We start from the raw sequence: 18,162 nt of genomic DNA on the forward strand, positions 1-18,162 counted from the left end.
TGTCTTATAGTCATACTGTTATGCTGTGGAAGACAGGAATCTGGGAGTGTAGCATGTTCCTTTTTGAAGGTCTCTTTGTGGGTGTCAAATTTCCTTTTTTACCCTCTTTTGAGTCCCTCGTCGTTGTCTCCTCCCTAGGGAGAGGGTCCCGCCTGTCTGCACGTTATCTACGGCACACATTTAGCTTCTCTTATTATGTAAAATGTCGTATCCATCTGGTTTTACAAACCTTTACGTACTCAGAGATATTATTCTTCTACTTAGGGTGCTCCTACAGTTGTTAGAACACCCTCGGTAGTCCCTTCATCATACCACCTCTCAGTCCGTCCTGGCGTCACTTACCAAGTCGGCGCTGAACTTCAGGTCCTGAGTCTAGGGTCTTGAGTCCTACGTCCTGTGTCCTGGTGTTGTGTCCTGGTGTCGTTGTCCTAGTCGGAGCTGAGTCCTAGGGCCGCATCTATATCTGTGATTTTTCTGTTAAACCCCCTTCGACCAATAAGCCTAGGTACTCTCATGGTGTCCATGTCCTGTCTGTCTTCCTTCTTCATTCCACAGGGGGGATGTCAGATTCGGATATCGTCGTTTTGAATTGCACAGATGCATGTACGTGAGGGAATCCTATCCAACTCCCTTTCCCCATCGTTCATTCTTCATTCTTTGTCTCCACCTCTCCGTGTGCGTCCCTCGTTCCAATGACCTTGGAACTAACCTTATCCACTCCCCATTCCTCCATGCGACACTGCATACGTACATTTGCCAGACTTTTTCAGTGTTTTGGGAGTTTCATGTGGTGACATCGCTCATTTTTGAGATTGTGTCTTTTATGGACAGATACGACGGGGTCTTGCGAGAGCAACCTCTACGAGCATGTCACTGCACTGGTATGGGTTTTACTTTCTTCCTAACTTCTAAGTTGAATAACAGTAACTGCATCATGTCCCATGATACATTGTTTTGTCAAAGAGACGTTAAACTGGGTTAGGATCACACTCCTCGTTCACCCGAACGGTAATACATGCCGCGGGCCCGCTCGGTAACCAGGTGTTTACCTGGTTAGGCACCTCGAGGAGTTGTGTGGTCCTAAGGGAACCGCCAGTGATAGTTTGCGTCACTTGCAACCATTACCTGCTCAACCCTAGCGCCTTTTTACGAGAGGCGTCTGGGTAAGAGTGTCGGTAATATTTGGAAAAAGAATGAGTTATAGTCGGTGTGAAATAACAAAAATGAAGCGAAAATTCACAAAAAACTGTGCTGTTGTATTTGTTGTAAAGTGTCTTTATTGTAAAGTATTTTTGTTGTATGTACTGCACTTTGGCTCGACCAAAAATCGTTTTTAAAAATGTGCTATATAAAAATTACACTTGATTTGATTTGATAAAAAGCTACATAAAACACAAGGGGACGGGTAATAACCAGAAAAGCATGACATGGGACCTTTAAAATATGAGGTTTGGTCCTTTTACTGCCGGTTGGTAGTGTAGAAACCAAATCAACTTGTCACGTTTTATCACATATACCTACAACAACAAAAACGTTGACTTCTTAAAAAGAATTAGAGTAATAAAAAAGGTTCTACCTCCAATAAATCGTCCAGAAAACTGCAGGCTAATATATCCTGGATTTTGATCTTTCCTGAAAAAACAAAACAGACACACTCTCAGTAAAGGTAATAAGTAATGTATTATTTAATATTTTACTTTAAATGATACATTTGTATAATGTGTGTGATTCAGACTCACCTGTTCGGAGGGGGTCGAGGAAGAAAAAGAACTTCCTGACAGCGGTGCAGACGTAGAAGGAGTAGAAGGACTTCTCCAGTCCGTCCAGCTGAGGCAGAGTGGGGATCAGCTCCAGGATGTAGTTCTCCAGATCCTATTTCACAAAAATTATGTTTTTTTAAGAATCATTTCAGTGCATTGAAACAGTTTAAATGTGTCTTTAAGTGATGGAAGTGCCTACCGACTCTCTGAGGTGGCCCTGTCCTGCTACATCATACAGACTCAGGCCGATACGGGTCTGATGCAGCCACACTACAGACAGAAGAGAGTACAAGATAGTCACCAGTTCAGATGAATCCATGTCAGTAAACTAGGCTGGGAGATACTTAAACAAACTAATATAAAAGGGAAATATCCTAATATATGCTTAGAAAATATTTTGAGTTACGGTAAAGGAGCTTTTTGACATTTGTTGTACATTCTAAAAAGGTATTTTGTATATTAAACATGTAAAAAGAGGAAACATATGAAGGTCCGGACCTTTCCTCATGACGTAGTTGAAGAACTGCATGATGGAGATCCTGCCGTAGGGGTCGCTGTGGAGCAGCTTGGCGTACACTCTGGCTGTGAAGAATTTACTGAAGTAAAGAGAGGAGAGAAGGGGAGAGAAACTTTTATTTGATTTGATCTTACTCTATTTGATCTGAAAGCACTTTGAATTTTCAATATTAGGTTTTTTGCCCTGGATACAGAACTATTTTAACGGGACCTTTTTCTTGACTTTTCGAGATTCAATCAGTCTTCTCTATTCACATCAAAGACCAGTTTCTATTAACATTAAAAAACATTTTTTTTAAATGTTTCAAATCAACATTTTTGGTTTAAGTTAATGCATAATTTGCAATTGTAAACACTACATAATTCCTAATAAAAAAATATTTGTCTTCATGGAATATTTCAACTGGGAAAATCTATGGTGATATATATGAGTTATTTGTTTACTCTATTCACCTGCAGTGTCTTGCAACATGTAAACAACTCATACATTATTCATCAATGGATCATTTTAAACATTGTTTATTCTTAAAATGAGTTTTTTCTCAAACTCCTCAATCTGTACTTCAGTAGCACAACAAAATAACTTTCCAGTAGTGACACAATTGTTTTGTTTTGCCTGAATACAGTCTTACCCAAAGGCAAGACACACTGACGCCTAAGGGATCTAAGAAGTGACAGCAGAGGGATTTCCCATAATGAGCCTTTGATCCAGCATGAATCCTTGGTGCAAACAGGAACACATCAAAAGACTGGCACAGGGAGGGGTGTTACCCAAACTGTGCAGTGCCAGTAAACCTCTACTTCCTGTTCCTCACCTGCACTTGGGCCCGGCCTGCTCCCCTACTTGCAGGTAGGCTTCATAGCTGATCATGGCCTCCTCCCCGCTCACTGGAGCCACCTGGTGCTTATCGAGCAGGAACCACAGGTTCTACAGGAACACAAGGAGGAAGAGAATACAGATATCAGATAAAACCCTACAATGTTGTTTCTTGTGTAGAAGTAGGTCATTATGTTGTGACTGACTGAAGTGTTTACCTGCAGTTCTTCATTATCCAGCAGCTCTCTGCTCTTCCTCTGCAGGAACACGGCTCTGGATTCCTCTCTCAGTTTCTGAAGTAACACTTCATCCTCTGCTGGTAGCTGCACAGCAATGTAATCCATCACAAGTGTTTCAATATGTCTACTGTACCCTTCAGCATTGTATTGTATGAGCATTTCATCACAGTTACTATCAAAACATCTGAGTTACAGTCATTAGACACCTTGAAGGAAAATTGCATTCACTAGTTTTCTTCTTTCTGATGTAATATCTTTTTTTGTATCGTCATCTCAACGTGAGCTTGCGTGATAAACACGTCTTGAAAGACTGCGATGTTGCATTTTGAATATCCCAGTAAATCAAGTGTCATCACCATATATACATAATCAATTTTGATTAGATTTAATTTTGGGGACTGAGATGGATACTCGACATAGTCACATGCCAATTTAACACAATCAGCTACATTTGTATCAACTCACAAAAGCAACTAAAATATTATAAGACAATTTCATCACTGGAGTCTCCAGTAGGGGATTGGACAGAAATGGTGATTCAGACATACCATTGGAAACTTTAAAATAAAAGTGTATCTTGAAGATGATGATATGTATCGTTGATCATTTAATCCGTACAGCAACCAAGATCAATGTATTGTTATGCCGGTACTAGTAACAAGTAAGTAGATTACATTCTTGAACATCCAGATGTTCTTCTTACATATTACTCTTTGAAATGTAATATTTAAGTGCACTTGTTTGGCAGATTCTGTGGTTGGGATTTAGTGATGCCAAGGGTTGAATCATTGGTCTTGTACCACAACACAATCAAAACGACATGAATGCAAACACTTTTCATTGGGTTTGTATGTTATGTATCAATATAATACCCTGTAGTAAAATCGTGGGATGGTCTTGTAGGACTTGTCTTTGTCGCCTCCTTCCTTCCACTCTGTATAGTATTTGGTGAACAGCTCTGTTTCTTCTGCTTTCTTTTCCTCTTCGCTCCTCTCATCTGTAACGTCACACCAACAGTTAATGTTGACTTAGCTAACCGGCTATCAATCCACAGTAGCTAGCTTTAGCCGCCGGTATGTTACATTAGTTTACATTTTTGTCTCACCTTTTTTGGTGTTTGCTAATCTTCTTTTCAAAATATCCGACCAATGAGGTTGTTTTTCTTTAGCCATACTTGCTAAGAAGCCAATTAAATATTTCGTCAGTATATTTTAGCCATTCCAAAAGACAAAAATATGACAAAAGTAGACTTGTGTACTAAAGTAGCCAAGCTACCCAAAAGTGAGACAACGTCAAGTAACTGACTGAACAAGAGTAAGGCTTCCGTTTTGAGTTTAGTATTTCAAAATAAAAGTCTACTTTTGTAAATATTTGGAACATCTCATAGTCTAATGTTTGAGGATTAGCAAAAACGCAACGTATACATTTGAATTGATATTTATTCAAAAAAAATGCTGTAATATTGTGTATTTATATTTGTTATCTTTCCGTTTTAATTGACAAAATGTTCGCCTTTATTCTACCGCCGAAATCGCACATTCCGGTCTTTCTCTGGTTATTTTTCACAAACTTGACACACGGAGCTGTCAAGCGTTGATGACGTCAATGTGTGCGACATTAGTCCATGCCTACAGCTTACAGTTGCATTTGTCCATTAAGTAATTAAAAAAGATATATGCTGTTAACTTCTGATATCAAGGGAACGTGTGAGTCGCATTTAAAGACATATAGGTAGGCTTCGAGCTAACGAGACAGCGATAGTAATTTTCAGATATCAAGTAGCATTTGGAAACTGCAAGGTTATTGATACATGTAGCTAACAACATGTGGTAGTTTTACAGTCAGTTTATCTGGGAAATACCTGTTTATGTCATGTCAGTTAAGGAATATAGCTGATTTATAACTGAAGTGGATGTAGTAATAGATAATCTAAGTTAAATTCAGAGGCTAACATGGGCTCCACATTGATATTTAAAGGCAGAATATGCTTGAAGCCTTTCTATCACCAGGGGAGTTTCTTCACATTAAACTCTTCCATTTTCAAGTCATCACACCTGCCTCTCTCAGCACGCTCCCTGTGCACCAGAGACCCTTACCCCAAACCTGGAGCCAGGCTCACAGAAAGAAGGTCTGATGCGCAAGGGGGAGTAAACAAGAGCACCTTTCAAAACAAGGAAGGGGATTTTTGGGATGGTGCTAGAAGAGGTAAGAGCTCCACTCTTAGGCAGAAGCCTTCCTTCCCCAAATCTGTGTTTGCTGCCGGGACTGCAAAGAGAACAGCAGAGATCCAGAAGAGGAAAGCAGCGTTGTTCTTTCAGGAGCAGGAGCAGCATGGAGGGGAACCTGAACGGAGGACGAGTAGAGGAACAGGTAGGACACACTGACGTGGAGTTCTGATTTGCTCACTAAAGCTGATGTTTGTGGTGCAAAAACATTTTAGAATACAAATTGTTTGCAGGAACAGAGCACTTTTAATCTGTGCACAAATAATTGTTGTTATACTTTCTTAATAGGCATTTTGTTAGGGCTGTGTATTGGAAATAATATGATGATATGATTAATATCCTGTAAAAGGTGTTACAATTCAATATATTGCGATTCATCATTAACAAGGTGATGTATTTCAAATGTGATATCTTATTTTAGGAAAAGTGTCATTACAATGAACTCATCACCAATATATGCATTAAATCGTTTTTTATCCAATCAGGACAGTGGGCGCTGAATGTGCATTTATTAAAGTCCCTGTAACTTTTAATCATTGCACAATGTTTTTTTGCAATCTGAGCAAAGCTATTAAAAAAGGAAATTTCAGATTTGTGTTTTGTTCAAGGTTCTTTATTTGTGCCTCTACAGTTACATGGGTTAGGGTTAGGGGTTCAAAAACGTCTTTACTTTTCTGGGAACCTTCAGGTTTGAGCCTTTGCAGACCATGTCATGCACAAAAGCCTATACAACACACTACAGGAAAGGGGAAATCCCCACAAGCCTAATAGGGCTCCTTAACATTTTCCTGTTAAGACAAAGATAGGGACAAATAATCTTGCAGTAAAATAAGTTCATTAAAAATTTAAACAAACAGTGAAAATGACATACAGACTATTTATTATTTAACTATTCATTAAAATTGATTCATTGTTTTTGACAATTTATTCTATATCGCAAAACACCTTTAAACTCTAAGTTATGTTTAACAGTGTTTTTTATTTTTTGTTTCAGTGGCTAAATCCTAAATAAGTCTACCAAAGTGTTTTGGAAAACTCATTGAGCTTGATGTTTTACAGCGTCCCTGCAACCTCCCGATCGGCCGCTCTCTGCTGCTGAGTGGAGGGATCTGAAGGAGTCTCGGGGAAATGCACCCCGCTTTGACATCCGCATGATGTGCACACTGTTCACAACCGCGGCAGAGCTGAATATCGCTAAGTAAGAGGAGGACCAGTGTGTGTTTGTGTCAGTGATCTTGACAACTCTTATTTAGGTCTCAATTGTCCTCACTTTAATTATATATCTTTTTTTTTGCTGAATCAGAAACATTTTATTTTCTGATAGGGAAATGTACTGTCCTCTAGCAGCAAGTGGCTGACAGGTGCAAACGTGCTATAATTGCCCAAAACATTTCCCTTAGGAGCAACACGCTGCAGCTTCAAAAACGATGCATATCTAAAAACACAAATACATGCAAAAGAAGAAACAATTTGACCAACTTGAAGCAACATTCGTAGTGGGTCCCATGTCATGGCCATTTCTACTGATCATAATTCCATTGTTGAGCTCTACTAGAATAGATTTACATTGTTCAATGTTCCAAACTCACATTGGTTTCTCATACAGCACCTCTGTATATTATGTGTATTCACTCTGTCCTAAACGGCTTGTTGGAGCTCCTGCCCCCCCTCCTCCCTGTGAACCCACTGTGCTCTGATTGGTCAGCTCGCCCACTCTGTTCTGATGAGTCCACCACAGTTACAGCGGAACATCAGTGATTATGTGTTACAATGGCGTTTGTTAGCAACCAGAAAATGACACCACTAAAGACAAACAGATGAGAATGCTGAGTGGGCTCTGGGTGCCGTGTTGGCGGGACGTTGCGCGGCTCTCTGCTGCGAGGAGTGGACAGTGTGAGCTGGGTTAATTTCCTGCTTGCTGTGTGGGGTCTGCGAGACAGCGAGACATCGCAAATGGACGCGGGAAGGGGGGGGGTGCTGAGGGGGCTGCAGCACCCTCATCTGCGAGGCTCCACAAACGCGGCGCACCTACAGTGTAAGCGTGCCACAGTTTCGCCGCTGCGATGGGTCCATTTGGGTATGGGCACGTCACTGTACCCAGGAAGAACACAATGGAAAAAGAGAAATCTCCAACGAGGCGTTCTGGGGCAGCATAGACAGGTATTTTCTGTGTTAGAGTTTTACTCGCTACAGGGTGTACTTTGAGGGTTTGTGACTCTGCAGACCGTTTACATGCATAAAAACCTTCATAACACACAAGGGGACGGGTAATAACCGGAAAAGCATAACATGGGACCTTTTAAGTAAGCACGTTTTGTCAAGTTCATGAAGGTGTTTCTTCATTTGCATGTGTTTTGGCACTTTTGTGCTTTTATATTTGCATCTGATGTATGTTGAACTTGGGCCGTTGTCCACCTGTCAGCCATTGTAGAAAAGGACCTTTGCAGATGAAACACAAAAACAAATAATAAAAAGTTGAAAAGAAAGCCAGTGCTAGCCTACTCTATATGTTAGCATATGTAAATCTCAAGCACTATCCCTTTGAATTCATCGCAAATATAAAAATAAATGTCAATGACAGCTTTTCGTATGTTACTAAATTGAACTGTACCTTTCTACCACAGGTCACTACTGACTTTTGTAGCCACGGAAACAGGGACGCTCTCCTATGAGCTGTTACTACGGTACCTGACGTTGTGTGTTCGCGGCGGACACGATGCCGAGGTGTTCGATATCTATGAAATAATGCGAGGAAATTTCCCTGCTCTGGACACAGGAGCCTCCAGCCTCTTTATCCAATCCTTCAGCCGCACGGAGAGGTGGAAGGAGGCCATCAGCATCCTCGACGAGGTTAAGAAGGTGAACAGCGTTTCCATTTTTACCTAAAAATCACATAAAAGGGATAGTTTATACAGTGCGGTTATATAAGGTCAACTTTTTTCCAAATTCTGATATGCTGCACATATTTCATTTTCTAGTCATTTAAAATAGTGTATAAAATATGTTTATGTATGCACTGTTATACTCCAAAGTATTTTTTAAACGTGTACAGTACACCTGGGCAAATGACCTGATTCTGTTTAATAGGGTAAAAGTACTGGGTTTTTTTATGGAGTCTGGTGGCTTAAAAGAGAGCTAGATAACAGATTTAGTTTCCTGTCAAAAACATAGACTGTATATCTGTCTCAGAACAAGGTAAAGTGTTGAAAAATTATCGAAATATTGCCTAAACTTGAACTGATACTAGGTTTTTTACGGTGGCTTAAATTTGTTTTATTGCCATCTGCATCAGTACATTGTTTTTCTTCCTGCTTGTAGACTGCCATCTACTGTAAGTAATACACTGACTATGGATAAGTACTTCAAACAACCCCACTTCAAACAGTCCAAACTATCCCTTTAAATCCATATTGGAGCTGGAGGACATGGCATGCTTACTTTATCATCACCTAGTTTTCCCGTTATCCTAACAGGTGTTTACCCCTTCACCACGCAACTACGGGGAAATTATCACCGCAGCGATGTTGAATGGAGACACCACCACCGCCTGGGCCCTGTATGATGAAATCATTGAAAAGGGGCTGACCCCGCACCAAGAAACCTGGGAGGCTCTGTTTAAGGCAGCGGGGAACCCTAAGCAGGAGGAGGCCATGTCTGCCTCTGAGCACCAGGAGAGGCTGCTGGGAATTCTGCTCTACATGAGGGAAAACCAGATCTACCCCCAGCACAGCCTCACCAGCACCATCAAGGCCTGGTTTGAAATATTGGAGAGTGGGGGGAGACTTTCAAGGTTAGATGGGAAACTAAGGATGGATATACATTATTCTAATTCCTCATTTCAGCAGCTTCTGTTCTTTAGACTTTTGATATTAAAAATGGGGTTTGTGTGTGTGCAAAGATTTCAATGCAGGATCAGAAATCCTATATTCATCCCGAAGTGGGGAAATGTATGACGCTACTGCAGCAAAGGTATAGTGCAGATAAAAGAAGAAAGGAAACTCATTAGGCTTACATAAAATGGCAAACACAAGTTATTATTAAGTTATAACATTTTTTAAACAAATAAGCTAAACTAAAAAAGTTAAATTAACCAAAAATGATGTATGTATTTACTTAAATTAAATGGCTTTAAAAAACAGAAAAGGTTTTATAGTTCAAACTATAAATCTTTAACAGTTCATAAATTAAATTAACAAATCTATGTTTGTTTAAATCTGCGATTATGTTATTATCTTAATATTATGAACTTATTTCCAATATGTTTTTCTTGTGTTGCTCTTTCACATTACGATCAGTGAAGTGTTAAAATAGGTCATGTTACATTATTCCAAGGCATGAGTGGGTCCCCAATATATTTTGATCTTGCAAGGGGTCCTTGGCTGCTCTATACTTTCATTATGACATCATTTATTTAAAAAACTTGAGTAAATTATACTAAAAATAAGAACACAACAGGTTGACTGATGAAATTATATTATTTGAGAAGGGTTTTTTTCACATGGAGGAAAAAAAGGCTGGTTTTAACATCATCATGATCAGTAGACTATAACTGTACATTTTCACTGGACTTTGGTCCTCTTACTTTCCTCAATTTTATATTAGTAAAATACATCTGCAAACAAAAATGCATACCTCAAGTAATAATTCCTCACTCTCATTCCTCCATTCTCTTTTCGTCTCTTCCTCCCTGTCTCCAGACTCTCAGGACAGAAATGGACAGGAAGTTGGACCAGCGCCACCCCAAAGTAATTACACCACCTTCCTACCTCAACATGAATCTTCCTAGATTATTTGTTTTCATAGATATTAGTGCAAGGCCTGAATAGTGTGTTCTGCATGTATTGTTTATGAATATTTATGTGTGTTTTTAGGGGTGTGTGCAGCTGTTGTGGGTCTCAGTTGGAGTCAATCAAGCTGACTGATGAGGAGTACCAGCAGCTGAAAGACAGAGTGATGGCTGACATCATTCAGGGACGAGATGTTTTTAAAAAGACCACACCGGAGGTAAACACACACACATACTAAGAATTGTTTCCATTGGTCCATAAGGTCTCTGAATAAGTGTGTTATAATTTAAAAAAGGCCATTAAGAGCATTTATATAGCTTAAATACACCTATACTTGGCTTTTAAGATATAGTATGCAAGTAGGTTTTTTATATTTCCTTGTATTCAGTGATATAAATAAAATCTAAATTGTTAATAACTTTTTTATTATTATTTAATTATTTTACAACTGTATGCAAACATTTAAGAACTCTCCCGAATTTGAACATATGGCACTATATAAATCCACAGAAATAAATAAAAAGTCAAATAAATAATAAAAAAAAACAAAACAATCAAAAGACGGTCCAACCGAGTACTTATTATATATTTCATGATATTGAGTTGTATTCATTCATTTGTACTCGCAGTTTATCCATTACTTATGCTCTACATTTATTTAAATACAGGACATGATTAAGAATAAATCATTCTAATCGTGGTGGGCGATGAACATTTGGGAAGTTTTAAGCTATATTCAGATGGTAAGTTTCTAGTCGGAAATAACTCATCCTATATTACAACTCAATGATGTTCCAAATCTCTATTTTGAGGCTCATCTACGAATAGCATGGCACATTAGCTTTCTATCTCCTTCTCCCTAACTTCGGCTAGATGGCGTCATCGGTACACACGCAGCGCAGCGCTGCTGAGGTTACAAATAGCTTCTAGGGAGTGAAACAGATTCTGATCAGATCTCCTTTTGCTGGTGTTTAAGTCGTTTTTTTCCAGGTTTTTTAGGAAGTTAAATCCACAGGAAGTCTTCTGTTATTCCATGTAATTTTGAGGTATTCTGGCCTTTAAAATCCCTTTTTGATAGAGATTGAGCTAATATCTGGAAGAGATGAAGCCTACTTGTTTCCAATCTTCATGTTTGGTAGCATAAGCATTTTTTTTCAATTGTTTAGATTGACAACTTTACAGTATTAGCGTCCAATACTGCTTAATAATTTACCGCATAGGTTAGTAATCTTTTACATAAAATATGAAATTGTAATGACATATTTTGCATGTTGTGAGGTAGGAGGAGTCATTGTTCTACCTGGGCAAACATGTTGTTAAGCTTCAGGGTATCAGTTGATTACCTCATGGTTTTAAGTTATTCTCCCACCACATAGCAGCACCACACACATGCACGCAGTTACACACAAAGTCGGGTCTATATTTTTTGTATGGCACTTTCATAACAAAAGAGAGCAGCCTTTTCATGTTGCATGCATATGTACGCGCACTGTCTGTGTTAAAAGAGAGCCAGGACACAAGCTTTTCATAGGATTGGAATGTTTCGGCTGTATCTTTTATGATGCCAATGATAATAAACTTAAAAACAAGGTTATTCACTCGAAATAGTTCCAAAAATAAATGTGGTAACATCAGAAACGTGTCGTTAATAGTATGTCATATATATTTATGAACAGGGAGACAGTTGGCATAGTTTCCTTTGTGTTTTTTTCAGTAGTCAAGGGGAGTTTGTTGGTGCAACAATTAGTTAAATTGCGGGGATTTCCAGCATGTAGAGCACCATGTGAATCTGGACCACAACTACCTCCTGCCGATGAGACAGAGCTAGAAAGGCAGACAGACATATGCTCATCAGGACTTTATTATTCCCAATTTAAGGCAATTCATTTTAAGGTCAAACAGGGTGCTTCAGACTACAGTTGGGCAACAGTGCAAAGAGGAAGAGGGGCTGTGTTAGAATGTATGTGCTAGTTACAAGGTTACAGCCCGCAGGGAAGCATGATGTAATTTAAAGCACAGCTAGACATATAGATGTTGCATTTTGACACTATAATAATAAAGACTTGTATAGTCCCTTCCTTCACATACAAAGACAAATAGAAGAAAGCAGGAGGGCAATCAAAGACAAAGTCATAGAAAACTAATTAAACCAGCAGACGTAAAAGAAAATGGGCACAAAAAAGAGAAAACAACGCCGGGAGATATGATCATGTTCTTGAGGTTTAGGAGAAAATCTGACGGCTGCTTTTTGGACACCCTGAAGCTGTTTATAAGATGTTGACCAAGGCACGCAAACACAGCATTTCAATACATCCTGACAAGACGTGATTAAAGCATTAATACAAATCAAATTTTAGCCATATCTTTCTGAAATTCTTGGCAACATGTTGAGCTAGAATGCCAAGACCAGGCAGATCTTGGCCATAATAAGGAGGTTGACTTTGGAGGAGGTACGCTGGAGCCTACCCTATTCAGGTTGTTTGCAGGACAAGTATACTACAACATTACATTACATGGTATTTAGCTAATATGCAATTAAATACTGAAGACATGCCTACCGGAACAATTTGTTGGGAGTTATTAAGTATCTTGCCCAAGAACACTTCACCATGCTGACTGCAGGTGGTGGGATCGAACCACTGTTTCTAAAGGAATGCCCAGATCTAAAGAAACCGCTGTGTAACTTGTCCGTGACACACACAAACAACCACACACATTAATATTAATTAACTTTTGCTTTTTTCCACATGTATTTATTAACACCCAAACAAAACCTGTACGTTTTGTAAGTTTGTAAATATGTAAACTTCATTTAACTAGTGCATTTTGTTTTTGTATTCTCCTTGCTGCTATTACTGTTTGTATTAATGTTTTCGTCACTGCTTTTATTGATTTGTTTCTAATTATAAATGCATAAAGAGGGGCGTGCAAAGATTTGTTGTACCCGAGGACAACAACAAAAAAACCCTCCTTATCCGGGTCCTGAATTTATTGCAAACTAACTGAACTGCCATTAATTACCACCGTTGGGAAAACTATAGTGTTTGACTCTTCTTTACACGCAGTTTTAACAAATTGCATTCTGACACTGTAGTCTCTAGTGGTGATCTATACTGTAGCATTGCAATATATTAAAGGATATTTCTCATATTTCTTCGCATTTTGTACACCTCTAGTAACGCTTAATGATTTATATACAGAATAGCAAAGAGCTTTGTGTCATAAATAATGCTTCATAAGTAAGCTATTGTAGACAAGTGCAAATGCCTGTGTGTGTGTGTGTGTGTGTGTGTGTGTGTGTGTGTGTGTGTGTGTGTGTGTGTGTGTGTGTGTGTGTGTGTGTGTGTGTGTGTGTGTGTTTTTTGAGCAGTCATATCATCCACAGCAGCACAATGAGCTGGTTTCACATATCAGCTGTGGAAAGTCCCTTGATAATTATACTGGACTTTCTCTCTTCCTCCTTCTCCTTGCTCTTATTCTTTAATACTTTTCTTTAACAAACTGATCCATTTCCTTCTTTTTAGGTTTTCTGCACCCTTTCCCCATCAAACCCAATCACCTTCTTCATCCCTATACTTCCTTTTGTCAATTATCCACGGATTATCTTGTCTTTTAATACATTTATTTGTATTATTATTTTGCCTTTCATCTGAAACACACGTCATTCTTGTAGACATGAATTACTTCCCCGTTCTATTGGTTAAACAATAACAATAGACAATGGAGCAATAGGCATTGACATGTTTTATACAACTATTTTATCAGAGGAGGAATATTATAGCCTTTTTAACATTTTACAGTCCCACTGTGCGTTTGTGAGAGCGCACAAGTTTCACGTCCAGGGGAATTCAGTGCAACCTATTTCCGTACTGCTGCTATCTAAATGTGAAAGTACCAACCATGTTCCTGTGCTGCAGGCCTATTCTAAGCATCAGAACTGCTTGCCTGCTATGGTACAAAGCTCTAACAGAGATGGGGCCTTCATTTTACCCTAACAGTGAATTTGTGGTATTTAAATTCGACAGATGACTCAAAAAATTTAAACATATTTACCATTAGCTGCATTTCCAGGTGCTGAAGTATACTAACATTTTGATTTAATACCTATAGGTGTTTCCAAATCAGACTTTTTACTTAAATAATGTAGATTAGCCCCTTTAAAGTAGATCTAAAATATGTTTTGTCCAATAAGAAAGAAAGTCGCAAATCCTATTGTATACAACATCAAACAGCGTATTGTCGGTAGCCAGCTGGCACTCGGCCATGTTAGTGCAGAGAAGGAAAGGCCAGGTAGATTCATTCCTGGCAGACTTGGGATCAGTCAGCCAACCATCAGGCCTTTCAACTGACAGCTACGCTCCTCGGCCACAATAAGGAACAAGATCCTGATGCTGTTTTTGGAGAGTTCTGCAGACCTTTTCTGTACATTTTCAGGACTGTGTCAATTTGGTCAGACATCCAGGTCATTAGCAAGTTAAATTGTCAGCTTTTTAGGCAGCTTCACTCTCTGAAAGTTAACCCCAAATATGTTGGTCCAGACTGAAATACATAAAAAGGATTTCCGAAAATGTTGTACAGACATTCACAGTCCAGAGAGGATGACTACTTCAGCATAAAAAACACTTACAACTTAAAAAAGCTGTCCAGCTCGCTGTAATGTAGAGAAGTACAAATGTGTTTTTTAAAACATGCGAATGATCATTACAATATTCTGTAATTACTTTCCTATATTTTCAAATCAATTTCTTCTCTATGCTTCCACTAACCATTATTTTCTCTATGTATCACTTTTTGTCTGTTTGTGTGTGTTCAGGAGTTAGAGAGTTTCAAGGCGTTCGTTAAGAAAAAGCCATTTTTTGATGTGGTCGTGGATGGACTGAACATTGCAAATCTCAACAACGACAAAAAACTGCTGTCAGAGACGGTGAGAATAATGCATAGACGCAAATGCATGCATGCTTACTGTGATTTAATATTTCACAGGGTCAACCAGGTGCTCTTTCAGAATCCCCTCTGCACGCACACAGTTTTACAGTCTGGATTTGACTGGTTTCTTCCTACACATGTCTGTCCAACCCCGGGGCTTTTTTTTCTGCTTTCACAATGACTAACCTTGCAGTATGTGTGAGTACACGTGTGTAGGAGGTGTCTTCATAACTGGTCAGTACCTGCTTTTTTTTTTAACAACACCTAGCCTACTCGTCTACCCACGTGTGTCTATCTGGATCAGCATGTGTCAACTAGTACTTCTGGGTCTGCATTCAAATATGTCTCAACATTTGTGATGCTGTCAGACAAAGAGAAGTGCAGACAGAAACTTACTTCCCTATATTGTCATCTATTACTTAGGAAAGCTAAGTAAGTTATTTAAATAATGCAAAAAGTCATATAAATTCAGATCAGGAAAACCACACAAACCTATAGTCAAATGCCTGTATGAATGAAATCGTTGAATGAAATAGGTCGGCAACATGGCTACATAATAGAATATGAAAAAGCCGCTAAAATTACTAAAATCACGGAAACACTAGACGCTAGTTATCAGCACACAGTAAAATTTGCCAAGATTTACCAAGTTCACTTTCTATATGTTAGCATTTTTCAGTTAATGTTGTTTTATATATTTTAGTATGTTGTTTTAGTTACGTTTTTTATGATTTTTAAATTTTATTTATTGGACATTTCAAAAACTTTGGAGGTGGGAGTGTGAGTGAACTTTGGGATTTGAGCCTTTACAGACCTTTTACATGCACAAAAACCTATATAACACACTACAGGAAAGGGAAAACCCAAAAAGCATAAAAGGACCTCTTTAAAACTTTTAACGTGTTCTGAACTCTGAATGGGACATACATATCAAGACTGTTGATTCATAAAACACTGACTGTTTTTCCTCTCCCTTGAGCATAAGTTTCAATGTTTAGATAAATAACTGTAATGAGCTGTGTACATGTGTGTTTCAGTTGTTGGCGGTGGTGTCGGAGCTGGAGCGTCAGGGCCTGACGGTGCTGGTGCTTGGGAGGAAACACATGCTGTGGCCCTCCAGATCCTGGGACAGAAACAACATGAAGCTGATCCAGCAGAAAGCTCACTGCTTCTTCACTGAAAACATGTGAGCACCTGTTCACAGAGAAGAAAAGCATAAAATATTCTTCATAGAATGCATAGAAAATTCAGATTACCTAATGAGAATTTTTAAGGAGAACATGTGGAAGGCTGATTATTAAATTATCCAAAACAGGGAAAACCTTCAGTACAGTCATCCTCATTTAAAAACGATATAATATATATAATAATAACATAATTATAAATAATACAATATTTTAATATTATATGATGATTGTATTATTTTAATAGTTTCTAACAAACTCTCAGCACCCACATATACGTGTCAACTCTTGACTGATGTTATAAAACACTTGTGAATGTCATTTTTTATAAAGACATTTCCTATTAATAACAGGTGGTGAATGAGGCCCAATGTTATCCCACGTTTTATGAATGTATTTGTGGGGGAAACTTCTGAAGCGAGTCAGGACTCAGAAGAGAGACACAAGGAGAGCTGGAGCTTTGATGGCAAACACTGACGGTTTATTTGGAGCTTCGGCCGGAGAATTCACAAGACATGTCACGGGCCACGGTTTGACCACACGGTTGAGATGCCACAACCATGTATTTAGCTAGTTCTGAGAGAATAATCAACATTGTGCATAACAAGATAGAATCATAACACCTCTATCAGCTGACGCCAACAGGCAGGAACAGGGAGACAAAACACTGAGAGCACTGCAGCAAAGGTTGCAGGTGCCTGTGCTCAGTCAGGACAGTATGAACTGATACACTGGGTCAAAGTTATGGGCCTTGGGAAATATTTCCCCAACAGTATTTACAACCTTGAATGAATGTGTAAACAGTTAACCTCATACCCTTTGCTATGTGCCTCTCAGTTCGGAGGATGACCCCTTCCTGCTGTATGCCACTTTGCATTCTGGGAACCACTGTCGGTTTGTGAGCAGGGACATGATGAGGGACCACAAGGCCTGCCTGCCAGACGGGGCCACCCGGCGTCTCTTCTTCAAATGGCAGCGAGGCCACCAGCTGGTGGTGGACGGGTTTGTCACGGCAGGCAAGAGGGTCCGATTCCAGGTGAGAAAGAGAGAAGGGTATTTTGGAGAGATTGGGCACCAAAATAATAAGCATACCCATTAACTGTGTGTATATATGTGTGTGTGTTTTAGAGTATTCCCACCTACGACACAATTGTCCAGACTTCAGCGGACTCATGGCACGTTCCCTACGACGACACAGAGGACAGGAGCACCTACGAGGTGCCACAGAAATGGCTCTGCCTCACCACAAAGCACTGAACTCTCACACACACACACACACACACACACACACACACACACACACACACACACACACACACACACACACACACACACACATACACATATACACACATACTACTCTGCTTTGATTATAACTGTTGACTTGTAAATAAAGAATTTACCACAAGAAGTATTATTCTTTCATTTAGCCACAATAAGTTGCATGTGATTAAAACATATTTGTATTCATTTATTATAAAAAGTTCTTTTAAAGGGCATTTCTTAAGTGATGCGAAAAATCATTCGAAATTATTAATAAGCCAAACAATTAAAGTCTATTTCTCGATCGACTAGCTACATGAATATGATATTTACACATAGGACTGATCATATTAATCATGTCAGGAGATTAGTTAATGATTAAAAAAAAGAAAGAATGTAATGTCAATAGTCTTAATGCCATTTTAACCAAAAATATGTATCTACT

At 39.0% G+C, this 18,162-nt stretch overlaps 2 protein-coding genes across 2 annotated transcripts; one reads left to right on the forward strand and one right to left on the reverse strand.

The window, feature by feature from the left end:
- Positions 1–1,552: 1,552 nt before the first annotated feature.
- LOC104961422 (serine/threonine-protein phosphatase 2A regulatory subunit B'' subunit gamma-like) lies at positions 1,553–4,615 on the reverse strand. Its single transcript, XM_010789725.1, has 8 exons — positions 4,438–4,615; positions 4,205–4,329; positions 3,312–3,416; positions 3,092–3,204; positions 2,259–2,356; positions 1,960–2,030; positions 1,740–1,872; positions 1,553–1,632 (listed from the first exon to the last, which is right to left on the reverse strand). Exons 1-8 carry the CDS (start codon positions 4,502–4,504, stop codon positions 1,553–1,555), a joined length of 792 nt encoding a protein of 263 aa, XP_010788027.1. The 5' UTR covers positions 4,505–4,615.
- Positions 4,616–4,952: 337 nt separating this feature from the next.
- On the forward strand, positions 4,953–17,862 carry prorp (protein only RNase P catalytic subunit). The gene is made up of 10 exons (XM_010789723.1): positions 4,953–5,702; positions 6,617–6,755; positions 8,182–8,416; positions 9,031–9,347; positions 10,255–10,302; positions 10,429–10,561; positions 15,158–15,268; positions 16,308–16,456; positions 17,292–17,490; positions 17,583–17,862. The coding sequence occupies exons 1-10, from the start codon at positions 5,285–5,287 to the stop codon at positions 17,709–17,711; spliced, it is 1,878 nt and encodes a 625-aa protein (XP_010788025.1). The 5' UTR covers positions 4,953–5,284; the 3' UTR covers positions 17,712–17,862.
- The last annotated feature ends 300 nt before the right edge of the window (positions 17,863–18,162 follow it).

This window comes from Notothenia coriiceps, unplaced genomic scaffold (assembly GCF_000735185.1).
Source record: "Notothenia coriiceps isolate Sejong01 unplaced genomic scaffold, NC01 NC01_scaffold00033243, whole genome shotgun sequence".
Taxonomy (NCBI): domain Eukaryota; kingdom Metazoa; phylum Chordata; class Actinopteri; order Perciformes; family Nototheniidae; genus Notothenia; species Notothenia coriiceps.

What these genes read in the sequence shown, in the direction of transcription:
- LOC104961422 (XM_010789725.1), bottom strand. Translation starts at nt 4,504, where the DNA reads ATGGCTAAAGAAAAACAACCTCATTGGTCGGATATTTTGAAAAGAAGA. An exon ending in TGGATAATGAAGAACTGCAG is followed by an intron (nt 3,205 to 3,311) that starts GTAAACACTTCA and finishes GTGTTCCTGTAG; the next exon opens with AACCTGTGGTTCCTGCTCGA. An exon ending in CCTCGACCCCCTCCGAACAG is followed by an intron (nt 1,633 to 1,739) that starts GTGAGTCTGAAT and finishes TTGTTTTTTCAG; the next exon opens with GAAAGATCAAAATCCAGGAT.
- prorp (XM_010789723.1), top strand. Translation starts at nt 5,285, where the DNA reads ATGGGCTCCACATTGATATTTAAAGGCAGAATATGCTTGAAGCCTTTC. An exon ending in GAGGACGAGTAGAGGAACAG is followed by an intron (nt 5,703 to 6,616) that starts GTAGGACACACT and finishes GATGTTTTACAG; the next exon opens with CGTCCCTGCAACCTCCCGAT. An exon ending in TTAAAAAGACCACACCGGAG is followed by an intron (nt 10,562 to 15,157) that starts GTAAACACACAC and finishes GTGTGTGTTCAG; the next exon opens with GAGTTAGAGAGTTTCAAGGC.